The sequence below is a fragment of the Accipiter gentilis genome, chromosome 1 (genome assembly GCF_929443795.1).
Source record: "Accipiter gentilis chromosome 1, bAccGen1.1, whole genome shotgun sequence".
Lineage (NCBI taxonomy): Eukaryota > Metazoa > Chordata > Aves > Accipitriformes > Accipitridae > Astur > Astur gentilis.
The window spans coordinates 32,313,272-32,329,585 of NC_064880.1; the positions used below are offsets into that span (position 1 = coordinate 32,313,272).

The 16,314-nt window shown below is 36.1% G+C and overlaps 1 protein-coding gene across 2 annotated transcripts in view; it reads left to right on the plus strand.

The window, feature by feature from the left end:
• TLK1 (tousled like kinase 1) overlaps positions 1-16,314 on the plus strand; it is a 77,544-nt gene that overhangs the window by 45,669 nt on the left and 15,561 nt on the right. For both annotated transcript variants that reach the window (XM_049814115.1, XM_049814105.1), the window contains exons 6-12: positions 147-233; positions 1,364-1,453; positions 2,295-2,387; positions 3,642-3,752; positions 5,511-5,647; positions 6,906-7,094; positions 14,878-14,944. In XM_049814115.1, coding sequence (XP_049670072.1) covers positions 147-233; positions 1,364-1,453; positions 2,295-2,387; positions 3,642-3,752; positions 5,511-5,647; positions 6,906-7,094; positions 14,878-14,944 — 774 coding nt within the window. The remainder of the gene's footprint in view (positions 1-146; positions 234-1,363; positions 1,454-2,294; positions 2,388-3,641; positions 3,753-5,510; positions 5,648-6,905; positions 7,095-14,877; positions 14,945-16,314) is intronic.

A 16,314-nucleotide genomic window follows, 5' to 3' on the forward strand; every position in this document is an offset into this window, starting at 1 on the left:
TTTTCTTTAAATGGTCAAAGGCTACACTAATAAAAGCAGTACAATCTCATTTAGAAATTCTGTGTACAGATGAGCTGTATCATTCAGTAGATGTATAATGTATTTTGATAAGATTGACTAATTGGAGGGCCATATCTTCTCTACAGTACCAAGGTGGAAACGGCTCTAGTCCAGTGCGAGGTGTACCTCCTGCAATCCGATCTCCTCAGAATTCACATTCCGCTCCTTCTTCTGTAAGTTTGTGAACTTTGTAATTGCTGGAGATAGTTTCACAGTCGAAAAGTAGAGTAATTCTAAAGAATCTATATTCCAGGGAAGAGTTTTCAAAGGAAGGAATCCTGGGAAGGAGGCTTTGCCTTTGAACAGGAAAAAAAAAAAAAAAAAAAAAAAGGATCAAGTTAAATATTAAAACTAAAATTTTCTGTTAATGCTGGAACTTCTTTTTTTTAAAACATCAATTTTAAATACAAAGTAATTATGTAAATGTTGAGTAAATGTTAAAATGTTATAATGACATCTTTTCACAAGCTTCACACAGAAAAGGGGAAGATTTTTGTTACTTATGAGGAAACTGAATGCCTAAGTTGGAACTTTAAAAGCTCAGTTTTTGATAAATTGTAAGTTTTTAAATAATTGACACCTAATTTGCCTGTATTGTTCTAAAATTCTCTTTGTTGATCATGCTAAGTAATTTTTTTTCCTCCTCATGTACATAATTTCAGTGTTAAGCATACCCACCTGTGATTCTAAATGGCCAAACAGATTCTACCAGTTATAGAAAGGATTTGTTTTCTCTGCTGGTAGACCTCAGCTTTTATTCCATGTACTTTCATCTTCAGGCATCCTCTTATTCTTGTTAACAGTATGGAGTGTAATACAGATTGTGGAATTTGGCCTGAAAACAGTCTCATTCACACAAACCAGTGGGTTTGGGGAAATTTCATTAACAGGATTTGTGTTCTGATCTGCACTAGCTTTGCCTTTCTGGTTCTCCCATGGCAAATGACCACTCCAAAAATAACTGACATTATTTTTGAGTTGTGAAAACTTAGAATCAGAAAAATAAGGCTATGTGAGACTGACATTGCCTTATGTCAGTCTTGTATTAAATCTTTCAGTCTGTTTCCCAAAAGTGACAATCTTAGTTTTCTCAGAGAATACATTGCATCCTTTCTAAACTGCAAGTGATATGTAACAGCATAGTGATAGCTCTCAATGCAGTGCTCCAAGTAGTATCTTCTGCAATAACTATACTTTATTACTCCATTCGATATGATTTTCCTGCCAAGAGTTGTAAACAAGGCTATGTTCATAATTGAATATTATAGTGGTATCTAAAATCCTTTGTCTTCATGCATTCCAGGTTCGACAGAATAGTCCTTCTCCTACTTCATTAGCTTTTGGGGACCACCCTATCACACAACCAAAGCAGTTATCTTTTAAAATTACTCAGGTAACTATTTTCGAGTAGAGCTATCCTGTATCACTTCAGACTGTAGAAAAAACCTGATAGATACTTGTCTTTCAACTTCCTCTAAACTGTTAAAGGCTTTCAAAAGCTTTGCTTTTTACAATCCGCCAAAGCATTTTTCTGTTAAGTTTGGTAGCTCATAATTTAAATCTCTGATTAGTTTTGTATTCTGCACTTGGTCTGCTTCCAACGTTGCACTTCATGAGTGAGTTAGATGACCATGTCATTGGTAGGCTTTTGCTTAAGATTTTAGCTGTTGTGTGATCTTAGTAGAGGCTGCTCTTCCAGGCAGTATTTGAAGTGACAGCTGCTGTTGTCATACTGCATTTAAAATATGACATTGAAGAAGAAGAATGAGATGGTAATCAAAATTATCAAGATATAGTTGTCATGACTTTTAAAAGCTGAAAGCAACTGTTTCATCCTCTCTGCCGTTTCTAACATGATCCATTCTCTTTCACGAATTAGTCAGAACAAGGCTACTTCACCTGTTGACCAAATACAGAGAATTTGACGTAATTAGCTGACATTTACATTCTTGCCCTGCTTTATATGCTTTTTTGTGAACAGTAACTTTTTAATTAGTGATTAAATCTTTTAACACTGTTAGTGGTTTGTCCCAGCTGTTCACAGTTGTCCTCACAAAGAAGGAAAGCAGTTTTGAATAAGAACATGCCATGTCACTTTCAAAACATATGAAAATAAGATGTGCTGGTCTTGTTGAATGTTTGAAAGTAGTTTATTTCTCTACATAACAAATGTGAGAAAAATAATGCTGTAATTGTTAAAGGCAAAGATAAATATTTCAAAATGTTCTTTTTAGACTGATCTCACAATGCTGAAATTAGCTGCACTAGAAAGTAATAAAAATCAAGACTTGGAAAAGAAAGAAGGTCGTATAGATGACTTACTCAGGGTAAGTGTTAGACATGGGGTAAAGATATTTATTCAGAACAACAGACAGTGAATCTCAGGTAAATATTTTAAATGTTTTAGTAATCCTTGTTTTTAAAAATAACCCTCGAGTTACCTAAATTACAAGGTGAAATGAGTTTTTAATTTTTGTAAAAATATTTTTTTTCCTGAAAATCTGAGAAGTCTATGAAATGAAATGCATAGGGGTTTGTTTTGGTTTTTTTCTGCTTCTGTGCTATGGCTTGTTAATGATTAAATATGTTTGTAGACTTTCTGAAGGTACAAAGAAAGCTGATGCTGTTTTGCAGGCAGTTGATTAATTCCTTAAGTTCATAATATAATTTCATGAAACAGGTGTTCTTTTGTGGTTCTCATTGTGAATAGTAGTTATCAGTGGGACAACTGTTGGTGGTTTCAGAATGGAGGTGATTGTGACAGAAATTATTATGGGCAATAAATAACAAATTTAATAAGAAACCTATGCTATACTGTGCTTTAAGACCTGTTTTCAGAAAAAAATCTTAATGCTTGTGCTCTTGAAAGAAGTGTTGGAGAGGTGATATATAGAAATATGAAACAAAAAACCCTGTATTCACAAGTCATAGCCTGTTTAGTGTTTATATGTGGGCAAGTATATATTAATCCATGCAGTCATAGACTATAAAATTATACGTGTGGATTGTTTTAGCACATGTTCAACAGTATGGGATAGACAAACCTAGCCCTTTTATTTTTTTTTTAATCATTTAGTTTTAAACAAAATAATAATGTTGTTGGGTTTTTTAGGTAATAAGTTAAATGTAATTGGAACGTAGGGAACCTGTTAAACTTCCTACTCAGATAATTGAAACTTTTATCATAGTGATTTGGTTTGTTTCCTTTTAAATGAAAAATGTTAGGATTTCACATGACTTCAGCAATCAGATACAAAGGATCCGGAGCTAAATTTGAACTTCCAGTTTAACACTGGAGGACTGGAAAAGTGATCAGTACAATGTTTTTATATATTATTTATATGCTGAATGCTCTGTAATATGGAATGTAGCACAGTGTAAAGGAAATAGAAAAGGAAGAAAGGCATCCTTCTACAGATTGGGATAGATCTGTGAAATAAGTTTTTTGCCTATACATATATATGTTTATACTTGTTCCATACTTTAGTCATGTGAAAGTAAATACCTTTATTTTCTGTGACAGCTGATTAAAAAAACTGGTGTTTCAATTTATCTTTTCATATTTTTTATATATTTTTTAGGCTAACTGTGATCTTAGAAGACAAATAGATGAACAACAAAAGCTACTTGAAAAATATAAAGAAAGGTTAAACAAATGTATTTCAATGAGCAAGAAGCTTCTAATTGAAAAGGTAAGTTTACTGCTTTTAAAATCTTTGTCATAAAAACTGTGAGGGTGCTATAGAACTCCATCATGATTCCTTCATTTTCACTTTAACTTTTTCACATTAGTGTCTGAGACTGAAACTTCATATGCATGGTCTCTATCTGGCAGTAAGTGTTTTTATAAGCCTGAATAGGTAAAATGTTGAGCCTTTTTCAGATTGTGGAAAATGTGATTTTTTTAATTTAAGGGGGGGGTGTCCCCATCATGAGTAATTCAGATATAGCAAAGTGTAAAAGATAAGAATTTAGTATGTGGCAAATTTTCTGGACAAACTTTAAGAATGAGATTACAATGAATGAAAAAAATTCTGAACATTGTTGTGGAGAGCAGACGGATAAAATCTCGTGAGACACTTAAGTGTCTGAGATAATTTTTGATGTAAAATGATAAAATGCTCTGTTAGCTCAGGAAACACAGAAATGAAAGTGACCATTTACCTTCGTACTATTATGAAAGAAATATTTATTTCTAATTTAATGCCAATTATAATTAAACTAGCAGCAATTTCTTAAAAGAGGAGGATACCTTGGTTTTCTCCCTCTTCTTTAAATAGCCTTATTTAAAAAAAAAAAAAAAAATCTAACAAAAAGTGAATAGAAAGTGAGCTTATTACAAATTAGGATACAAAATTTTTAAGGTAAGTAGCCGGGTCTTTTCCCTAACACTAGCTGCTAGATGCTGCTATCAGATACAAAGACACAAACTGATCTGTTAGAGGATTAGGGAGAGTTTCCTTGCTAGCATGCCATAAATAAATTATTGCAGTCCTTTTTAAGTGCCAGCATGAGGGGAATGCAGGGAAAGACGCATCAGATCTGTTTAGCATGATACTAGGTGGGCACCTTCAGACCGAGAATCTCACATAGGCTATTTTTTTGTGAAAGGCCATGCAGACCTCCTCTTCAGTCTAGAAGTCTGTTTGCACAAAGATCCTTAACTCTGTCAACTTCTCACTTTTTTTTTTTTTTTTTTTTTTGTGGGGATGTGTATGATTTTGGGCCATTAGGCACTTCTTAAGAAGCAAGCATTTGTAACAATTAGGGAAGTTTCTGTCCATCAGCGGTGTTCAGAGTATTCTTTCTTATTGTGCTGAAGCAGACTAGGCAGATTCAGTCATTTATCACATCCCAGGGATGCTTCTGGTAGTAGTGACTGGTTCTGAGAAGGGCACCTGTTTCTATTACTGTAAGTGAATATCTGATTGCAGTTAAGTCTATCTGCAGTGCATTCCCACGTAGAGATTCCTGAGCTCAGTCAGTTTGGTACAAGTAGTAACACAGATGCTCTGTCAAGGAAGTTAGTATAGTAGGTGCATTCCTTCTGATATCCAAGCAGGCTCATTTAGTATAATAGATGTGTACAGACATAATCTCAATTATATGCCTGTATGATGCTGATACTCTATCAGTTTTGCTGTATTTACAAATACAATTTTTTGTTAATTATGAAGAACAGCGAACTTTACAGGAAAACTGTCAAACTCAGATTTTTTTTGTTGTTGTTTGTGCACAAATCGTCATTAGTACCAATTCTTACAACTGCAGATGTTTGAGTTCTGCAGAAATTAGAATAAATGGAGTAAAGTAATAAAAGATATTTTAATCTATTCTCCTCTTATCCCTTCTTTAGAAAGTTGTTGGAGAAAACCTGAGTGTTTTACAGACTTTTTTAACACTTTAGTATTACTAAACATGATTTTTTTTGTTTTGTTTTGTTTTCTTAGAGCACACAGGAAAAGCTGGCAAGCAGAGAGAAGAGCATGCAAGACAGATTACGCCTGGGGCATTTTACAACAGTTCGTCATGGTGCTTCATTTACTGAACAGTGGACAGATGGCTTTGCATTTCAAAATCTTGTGAAGTTAGTCAATGCTATGTTCTTAAAATTCTCACTAATTGTTAGTTCCCTCTAGTGGATTTTTTTTATTACTAAGGTTCTAGGCTTGGAGCGCCTTTTCATATGTTGTATTTTGCTTTGCCTTTTAAAGACTGAGAATACAGAACAGAACTCCCTTAATCAATTGAGAGAATGCTAAGGGCTGAGTGTCTTTGAAAGACAGTTTGGTTTCACTTGATTTTAACTATCCTTAGAAAAGCATGAATGTACTAAATGAGCAGCACATAATTATTCAGCTCAGCTGGTAGAAAGAACTATAAAACTAAAATCAGTGATTTTTCAAGCAGCTAACCATGTATCACTGGTGATCATTGGGGCAGATGAGGTCTGTGAAGTTCTCATTGGTCACATAGGTGCTGCCCGCACATCCATCACTGTAGCAGGTTTTTCTGGCATCCAGCTCCTCAATGCCATGGAGGAGGAGTGACAATTCTGGCAGCCTCAGATAGGGTCTAGTGCAAGTGGATGGGGGAAAGCAGCCACCTGGAAAAGAGCTGCTGCAACAGGTACCTCAGCAGAGATGGGGCCAAGGAAAAGGGCTCTGGGAGACCATCAGAGATGGTCATAAAATAATTATGCAATGCCTCAAAAGGTGTTCTTTGGTAACGAGTCTGATTCAGTCTTTGGAGAGCTATGTAGATACATATATCTATAAAAATAATTCACCAAGATTTTAGTTTTTGAAGGGCAATATGTAGTCTTAGCATTATGTGATTGCCTAGGGCATTGGTTTTTTTAAGACAATCTTAAAAACAGTCTGTATATGTATTTTGCATAAAAGCTGTAATGGTTTGCTATACAACCAAACTGTTGATTGATTTGAGAACGGTCAAATCAAATTCAATATTTGGCCTATAAAAATCAAGTACTCTCTATTGACTCTGTAACATTTCTTTTGATGGTATAAAAGGTGTCCACCAACTCAGATACTTTTTTTTTTCTTTTGCTAGTGCAGAAATCATGTGTAACACTTTCAAAAACAAAACAATCCCAAAACAAACAAAAAATACCCCACCACATATTTCAAAAGTAAATTGTGCCAAAATTTTAGCAAAATTTTTCCACCTCATGAAAAAATTTGGTGTTCTTTTTCCTAGAAAACATTTTCACAAGTACAGTAAGTTTCCTAAAAATCTCTTAATGCTTTATCAGTTAAAAAGATAGTTCTTTAAAAAAATGCAAAATTATGAAACTTTAATAAAGCTTTTTTTGGGGTTTACAGGCAGCAAGAATGGGTGAATCAACAAAGGGAAGACATTGAAAGGCAAAGAAAGCTCCTGGCCAAGCGAAAGCCTCCAACTACAAATAATTCTCAGGCACCATCTGCCAATTCTGAACCCAAGCAGAGGAAAAATAAAGCTGTGAATGGGGCAGAAAACGATCCCTTTGTTAGACCCAATTTACCACAGCTGTAAGTTTAACATTTCAATCAGTCTTTTACATAAATTCTCAGATATTGTCTGTGTGAGTTCTATTCAAATAACAGCATAAAAAGACACTCAGTATATTCAGCAGCTATATTCTCACTGACGACTTGCTGATGTTAGGGAAATTTGCACCACTGCCTATGAAGATGTCATACAATTGCCCAGTTTATTTTTGGTAAAGTCACCAAAGAAAGGCCCATTTTGTGTTTATGCAATGTTCCTTCTGTTTTCCTGATCTAGAGGAGTCCTTATTCTGGTTTCCTACTCTCGTAATGTCACTGATACCTATTGAACTTTCCTTGATCACATTGGTTTGGGAGCCTCTCCTTTACTGAGAGATCATTTCATTTTTCATATAACAGTCTTTAGCTAACAAGAAAAGTTTTTTCAGCCTTTAGTATTTGAGGACGTGTCTAAAAACAAATGGAAAAAAATTTCCCCACACACTTCTGAATGCTAGATCCTGAGAGCAACTGTCAGAAGTTACTGATCCCATTTCACATACTGACAATGTTAAAATTTTTTGTCATTTAAACATAAAAATTGAGAGCTATCAAAGAATTCTCCACTTTTCAAGTGACATTTTTTCCTGCAGACAGAAGTGCTATAATTCAAGGCACAGACAGTTGTGTCCTTGACCTTTAATTTGAGTATTTTAAGGAGTTCCTGCTTGGAGATACTAGTTATTGCCCTTGATGCCAAGAGGCTGAAGCTGATAGTGTATCTGTTCCTAGACAGGTTAAATAAAAAGTAAATAACTAGGGTTAAAAAGACTAATGAATTAATCTGTTTTACCTTGCAGAAGTAGGCTACATGTATATGGTCACCTCTCCCTTGTGGAGGTAGTAATTTATACCTCTGGGGTTGGGGGGTAAATAAATTACTCTGGTTAGATCTGCAAAATACATATGTTTGGACCATCAGTTTAAAGACAGCTGCATATGTTTTGCATAATGCATCATTCTTAAAGTTCACCTTGTGAAATTGTTTGGCTGTGACAAAAATACCATGAAATACAGTAGTAAGGCTGGCAATGTAAGCAAATCTTGATTAGTGTTACTCGTATATTTTGGTAGAGAGCTGAGTTGTCATCGCTCAGATTGATTCTTTATTAATACTTACTGTCTACGTTTCATCTTCTTAGAACATAATTAATACTTCTGAATAGTATGGTAAAGATTACCATCATGTTAAAAAATACCTTTTTGATTGAATGTAATACCTCGTTATTAAAAGTAACATTTAAGTAATGGAAAAGACCTGAAAAATTACCGAACTTTTACTTTGCCAGCTTCTGGCCAGGTCTTCATGTTAAATTTACATAATCTTATTGCTGCTTTAGGAGGTGATAAAATACACATTTGGGAAAAAATACAGAAGACGTGTTCTAATTATTAAGTAGGACAAGATGAATTCCTGATAATAGACTTCTGAATATTTTCTTGTGTTACGCAGTTTTAAATTACTTCCAAATGACTAAAAACTTTTTAAATTTTCATTTCATTTGGCTTAACCGGTTACGTGTTAAATGGCACACGAAAATGCTTGCTGGTTATGGAATTGCCAAGAGAACAGTCAGAATTGACCTTTTGTATTTAATTCTAGCATAAATGTAAGCTGTTATTGAATCAAAATTGTTTTTCCTTGAAGTGTCTTAATTTGGTCGTTATATAATCTAGATATGCAATTGTTTGCCTATATGATAAGTTTATAAATTTTGTTTCAGATCTATGAGAACGTCTGTAGTATGTCCTGAGATCACAGAATCATTAAGCCGTATCGTGTTTTTAGGCCTTTACTTGAAAGGGTTTTTTAAATGTTTGTATTTAGGATTAATTATAATTTTTTATAGTGGCATTATGTGTTGACTCCTCTCTGCTTCTCAGTACAGAATTAAATACTTTTTGTGTATCTTGCTAAAACAGTTATTAATTGTGCACTTCCATTTTAGAGTAAATTTGTCATCTCTTGTATGTGATTCTCTCCTATTACATTGTGCTTATCACTGTTCCTGTGTTACTTCAAAAGTAATGATCTTAATTAGTATAGCCAAATGGAAGTGGTTCTGCTTATATGAGGCATGGGGAAATGCAGAGCTGCTTGAGATTAATGAACTAAACCAGTACCAAATCAGTACAACATATATGCAAGTGATGAGGCAGAACTTTTTTAAACAAACAACTTGCTAGCAGTTGTTAGCAACAAGTGTCTCTACCACTGCATTGTTTGCTTTAGAAAATGTCTCCAGCTGCAGATGCTGACAAGACAAAATGATCTATAGCTTTGTAACAAGCAGTATTATTGAAGCCCTTTTGAAAACAGGTATTAACTGTTTTGAAACAGATTGAAGGTGTTGCCTGAGGGATTCTTAATAAGGACATTGTTTTAGATTAGCTGAATATACTATGGTCTCTGATACAAATTTAAAAGCAAAATTTTTGCATTGAAGTTATTAGTATAAAAGTGGCCACCTGCCAGTGTCCTGTGAGTGAACGGTGGGTTTGGTGTTTAAATAACATGCAGCAGATGAGTCTACCCACCATCCTGGTTTTTCATCATTCTTTCCCTTTTTGTGGCCCAAACCAAAACTAAAAAGTAGTTTCAATTTTGAGAGATCTCTTTTCTGCTGAGTGACGTAATCTTACTAGTCTTACATGAAAGGAATAAATTAAAATTTATGTAAAGAAAAAAATTTATTTGAGGTAGAGGTTGCCTTCTTACCTCTGGAAAAACCTGTTCAAAAACTCTATTCCAAATTCTTTGGAGACTTGAGAGATTGTAATGCTAGTCCCCACTTCTTGGAAGCAGCTCTTATTTCACTAGACAGTTATTTCTAGGAGCAACTTTTTATTTAGTTTAGGTGGTGTAGTCCTTCGTGTGCAGCTTCAGCCATGTAAGTTATATTCACTCCCCAGTCACCTCTTCCTCTGCTTCCCAGTTCTTCCATGGGAGTCTGCATGCATCCTTGTCCCTGCATGCAATTTGGAATAGGAGAGCAGAGGGAGCTGGCAGAGTTTGTTACTGTAGCTGAACAAATGCATCGTTTAGAGGGAGCATTCTGTTCTGTGTGGAACAAATAAAAATATTTTCAGAAACTTTTTCAGGCTGAAGTGCCAGCAATGTGTCTGGGCTTTACAGGGCAAGTAAAGACAGCTCCTTTCCTGAGGCAGTCTCTTTCTAGGGCAAACATGGAAACAATGGTGAAAAGACCTCATGGAAGGCTTTGACTTGGTCAGTGTCTGCCCATCATTTTAGAAATTCAAGGAATAAGGTTGGACTAAAAAAAGGAGCGCTTCAGAAATCGTAGCCAAAGATTTGTATCAGATGTATGTATGGCTGTTTAGGGGTATGGCTGCATTCTGCTGCGCCTGTGCATCCAGGATGATTTTGCAACTGGGAAAAGACGGGAGGAGAGGGTTGTAAATGTACCATGCTTGATCATTGTGAAAACAAAGGAGCACATGGCCGTTTTGAGTTTTTGTCTTCTCTATACCCACTAGTAAAGAGTGGTTTTTGTCATAGAAGAAGGTTTTGTCTGAACTTGTGAGAAAGAAGTGCAAAGAAGATTGGCTATGTCTACCTATGCATACTGTGTCAAAGCCTTTGAAATGTGGATATGAAAACAGTTAAACAACCGGAAAGCCTATTTTTGCTAATTAAAAAAAAAAAAAAAAAAAAAGTTTAAATTGGTGATAATCAAATCTTTCAGGCCAGGTAAGCTGTCTGCTTTCTTCCAGCGAAAAGTAAAGATGGCACACCATGGCCCTACATGTCACAGGAAAATTACACTACATGCACAGAATATGTCCAGTGCTTTGGGGGAATTTCAGGAATTCATTGCATGTGTGTGGTAGTTCATTTGGCTGTAGACAGTTAAAATACAGCATTTGTTGCACAGTAATTTTGAGCAGAAAAGATGACAGTCAGGACCATAAATTCATGCAATCTACTCCCAGCTGCCCTTTTTCCCCAATGCTCCTCAGATTAGCCTCAAGCCTGCCTATCCAGCTTAAGTTCATGTAGTGGATGGCCGCAGCCGGTTTCTGACTGGCGTCCCTCCTCTGTGCTCCTCAATGTTTTTTCGTCCGCATCTGATGAGACCTGTGTGTCTCAGGTGATGGAGGAGCAATGCCTTCTGCGGGAAATGATAGTCTCAGGCGACTTCTGTTTTCAGAAGGTGCCTCCAGCGTGCCACTGCCCTGCAAAAGGCAGCGGGTGGATGCAGGTGGGAAGCAGTGGGCTGATGGGAGGCAATCTCTAGGCTGGGTGTTTTCAGACTGCGCAGCAGCGCAGTGGCCTATAGCCAGAAAACAGACAGCATGCCCACTGTTGTTTTACTGCTATTTGTCATGTGCTATTTTAATATGAATATAAAGTATGGTATATTTATAGATAAAAAGAAATAAACTTCTACTTCTAAAAAAAAAGTAGATGTTTCAGAATATGAGGGAATAAAATTTTGTTTTTCGTAGGTAAAGGAACAAAATCTAAAGTGACTATGTGTACGGTTCGGCATTTTATATGCCTTCCTCCAAAACATGGTGGTCAGTAACAAGTTTCAAATTGCTGTGAATCATGCTGTGCCTCTAATAGAGTTAGATTTGTAAGGAAATAGAAAAATGGAAAACAGTCATTTATTGGGATATAGCATGGAAACATGGAAAGAATGACTTCGAATCTTAATGTTTTCAATATGACCTCTAACTTCTGCTCTGTGCTCAAGAGGGCTATTTAAGAACTTTTTGGAAAGCAATACTTGCTAGAGCTGTCTAGGCACATTGTCATAACTCTGCGTAGATAGCTGAGGTTTTATAAAAAGGACCAGATTTCCTATATTATGTTGGTTTTTCAGGGGATCTATGGTTTTAGGGCTCTCAGTGTTCAATGAAAATTCTGGAAGGTCATGTCATAAACTTCATATTTTCAGTGTGTTTTACTTGTGGTTCAGCTTTGCTGAGCCACCTGAATACTTTTCTTCCTGAGAAAGACAAATTTTACTATCTGCATTTTTGGAAATGCACAAATTTGTAATTTATACTGTAGACAAGAATCTGGAAAGAATAATATTCAACCTTATACACATTGGCATTGTTCTCTTGCCTTTTTTAATTGAGAACTTAATCCATGTTAGAGTAGTTTGCTATTTGAGTAGAAGTATTGATAAAATGTCAGATGCTGCTGTGAGTTTTCTAGCGTGGTCTTGATGCTCTTTTTGTTAGGTCTAGATGTATTAGAGCAGGAATTAGAGCATTGTTTTAGGTTTCTTGCTGTTGTTTAGACTGTACAGAGAATGCATTGCCAGCTTTCCTAGCTATTGAGACACCCCACTGCACATTTGCTTTAATGCCTCTTCTTTTAAGATGTAACATAAATTATCTAAACCCAGAGGAGATTCTGCCAGGATAAGAACATAAACGTTTGGTCCCAAAATCTGGTACTAAGGGACCTATTGCCTTTCTTGGAGAGGCAAACTTCCTCACTGTACTGCCTTCAGAGTCTTTGGGGATGTCTGTTGACTGGAATACAAGGCTGCTTTTCGTTCCAGTAGGAAAAAAAAAATGCACGGTAACCTTTTATGATGCTTCTTAAAAGAAAGGATCGCTTCCTTCTCAAATTCTGACAGGATGTGGTTATGGATGGGTTTTTTGCCTGATCTGAGTGTTTTCTATACATTATAGACCAGAAGGTTGATGAAAGAGTCTTGTGAAGCTCTTTCCAGGTTCCTGGAAATTCGGTGCTGTGGTCAAAAAACAATCCAGCCGTTTCACTAATATTCATGGAGAATATCTGGTCAACTCAATCTTCTGTCCTGGCCAAGTCAGAAAAGGGTCAGTGGCAATTCAGTATTTATGAAATCAGGAGTAAGAAAGGGCTCTATGAAAGCTTCAGAACCACCAGGTTTTATCCTGAAAAGATGCACTCCTTTATTAACAACTTTTGAGACCCCATAAACACAGGGTTTAGAATTCTGAAAACTATGGTGAACTTCATCCAAATTTAAAAGGGAGGAAGAAGTCTTACAGTTTATTAGATTTCAGCAGATTTTATCGATGTTGGCATTTGCTGTAAGAGAAATCTGAATTGGTGTCCCTCACCTCCGGGGAAACTACTGGTGATTCTCAAGACACTCTAGTTCCTTAGACTTGCAATAAGAGCAGCATGTATAGCCTTCTATATCAGAAATAGTGTGGCCAGCAGGAGCAGGGAAATGATTGTCCCCCTGTACTCGGCACTGGTGAGGCTGCACCTCGAGTCCTGTGTTCAGTTTTGGGCCCCTCACTACGGGAAAGACACTGAGGTGATGGAGCGTGTCCAGAGAAGGGCAACCAAGTTGGTGAGGGGCCTGGAACACAAGTCTTATGAGGAACGGCTGAGGGAGTTGGGGCTGTTTAGTCTGGAGAAGAGGAGGCTGAGGGGAGACCTTATCGCTCTGCAATTACCTGAAAGGAGGTTGTAGTGAGGTGGGTGCTGGTCTATTCTATCAAGTAGCTAGTGATAGGATGAGAGGAAATGGCCTCAAGTTGAGGCAAGGGAGATTTAGGTTAGATATTAGGAAAAATTTTTTTACTGAGAGAGTTGTCAGACATTGGAATAGGCTTCCCAAGGAAGTGGTTGAGTCACCGTCCCTGGAGGTATTCAAAAAGTGAGTAGAGGGGGTACTCCAGAACATGGTTTAGTGCACATGGATGATGGTTGGACTCAATGATCTTGAAAGTCTCTTCCAACCTAAACGATTCTATGATTCTAAATACTTTGTGTAACTTATCTTCCCACAGCAGTTGATAATTGAACCCACTAAAATATGGACTTTGTGAAAACAGTATGCTATTAGTTTTAGCTTTGCATCATGCAAGAAGTAGTACATCTAGGCAAAACAATAAAATGTTTAATTTTAATTTGTTTGTAGGGATTTGTGTGAAGCCTTTCAAGGAGGCCATACCTCTTTATCCTTCCCCATCCCCTGTTACCCTTCATCATACACATATGGTTTCTTCTCTGGAACCTGAAGTCTCTTTGGTTTCTTTTCTTTGGTAGCTTGTTTTCTGTGTCTTTTTTGTTCATTGTAAGGTGGATACTGCATGCAGTCAGTTCCTAGGTTTCTTAGTTACTCATCTGTATGAACAGTCTAGATCCTCTGGATGATAACTGACTTTGTTATCCTAGCAAGTCTACAGACAGTGAGGGACCACTGAATTAATTGTAGCCAGGAATCTGTTCTCAGAGGAAGATGAGAATAAGCAAGAGAGTCCTACGCCAATTCAAAACTGAATTTGTGGTCTCTTGCGAAATGTAGCATTAATGGACTTGGAATGTATTGTTTTGCACTACGTTTTTTAAATCACAGCTCAAAAATCTGGTGTTATCAGTCTTGTCTACTTGGTTTCTGGATCTCTTAATGATCCTTTGGTTTATTAAGTGTTAGAGTTGAGAACCAAGCAGTGGAGTAGCATCAGCTAAAATACTGGGATGGTGATATTATTCAGAATGGACCCAGATAATCGAACAGGCTATCTGAGAGAACAGAAATGGTCCTGTGGGAGAGGCAATTTATATTCCAGAATACCAGACACACAGGCATTCTGTAAGTATGTTTTGACCTTGAAATTACAAAACAAGATGGCTCAAAAATGTAGTCGTAGTATTGTGGTAGTAAATAATTAGCATAAGATACTGTATTTACTGTAGTATTTAAGTAAGAATCCTATTGTTTTGTTTACCATCATATAAAAGCTATAATTACGTGTTTGTTTCGTTTTGTTTTTTCAGTTTGACTCTAGCAGAGTATCACGAACAGGAAGAAATTTTCAAACTTCGATTAGGACATCTCAAAAAGGTATGTATAAGATCTGTTATTCTAAGATTTTTTTTTTACCATGCCCAAAATCATAAAAACTAGTACTATCAAAATAGAGACGGCTTGTTGAGAGCTCTCTGAGTAGAAAACATAATACTAAAAGTGCTGTATACAATTGTACGCCCAATAGTGCCTTTTTTTTTTTTGCGCAGCTTACTATAAACACTGAATACAGGGGAGTGCACACCCAGTGTAACACTGTACTGATTCCTTGAGTCCTTCTAACGGTGGTAACAGTTATGATGCCACCAATACTGCTCTTGTTTCAGAGCTGAGGAAGTAGAGTCAGCCAAGTTTGATACACGTTTTTACGTTAGGTTTTGACCTTTAAAAAGGTCCAATTTACAAAGCATTGCATTTCTGAATAAATATCATGTTTTGATCATCTACAGTGTCCACTTCAGTTGTTGGTTAGCATACTACCTGTTGCAAGAGAGAACATAATTTTCATACTTTCATGGAAAATCTTTTCTCTGTATCTTAAATTATTTTTGCAGTCAGATATTTTACTCCAGTTTTTGACTTCTGATAAAAACAGCAGTACTTTTTTCTTGAAGCCCATCATTCTAATATATCTATGTGATGAGATAATGATGATATTAACAAACTTTTGAGAAATAACATGTGAAAACAAATGACAGTTGAAGCAGACAGAAATATGTCAACAAGTGTGAAAGGAAAGTACCTTTATCTGCAGAGCAGTAGCTCTTGAGATGTTCAGTCAAAACAGGTCATAGTGTTTTTCCCTTTGAAATGTTGCAAAAGTCTGTTTCAGGCCTGTTCTCTTCAAATGTACGTCACCTGTTATAAATCCTACTATAATAAACTGAACTGGGCCCCTTGAGAACACCGATGCTGTTTTCTAAAAGTATGACAAGAAAGTACTTGAATCTGGTAGGAAATCTGCATATAAACTTGTTGGCACTAGTGAAGTAGACTGCCCACATAGTTCTTCATTGTTAATGCTTTAGAAATAGCACCAGCTTCACGTGAAATTCTGTTACGGAATTCCGTAGGTTTCTTTCCATGCTTTAACTTTTTTGAAGTCTAATGGAAAGTTCAAGTGACATATGAAGGAAGCTATTACAAAGTTGTTTAATACCCAAATTTTGTTTTCACCTTGAGCATCAATGCTGGGGTACTGTGTATAAGAAGTAACTTCCTTGACTAAATGCCAGAGGGGAAACAAATGTTATTTCTTAGCAAATCATGTTTGAATATATCTGAAAAAAATAATAAAAATACGTACTTGCATTTTAATTCTTACGTGCTATACAAATTTTGTTGTTAACTAAGAAAAACAATTTTGTTTTCTTCTTTCTACATGGCTATATTTCTTCCCTAATGCT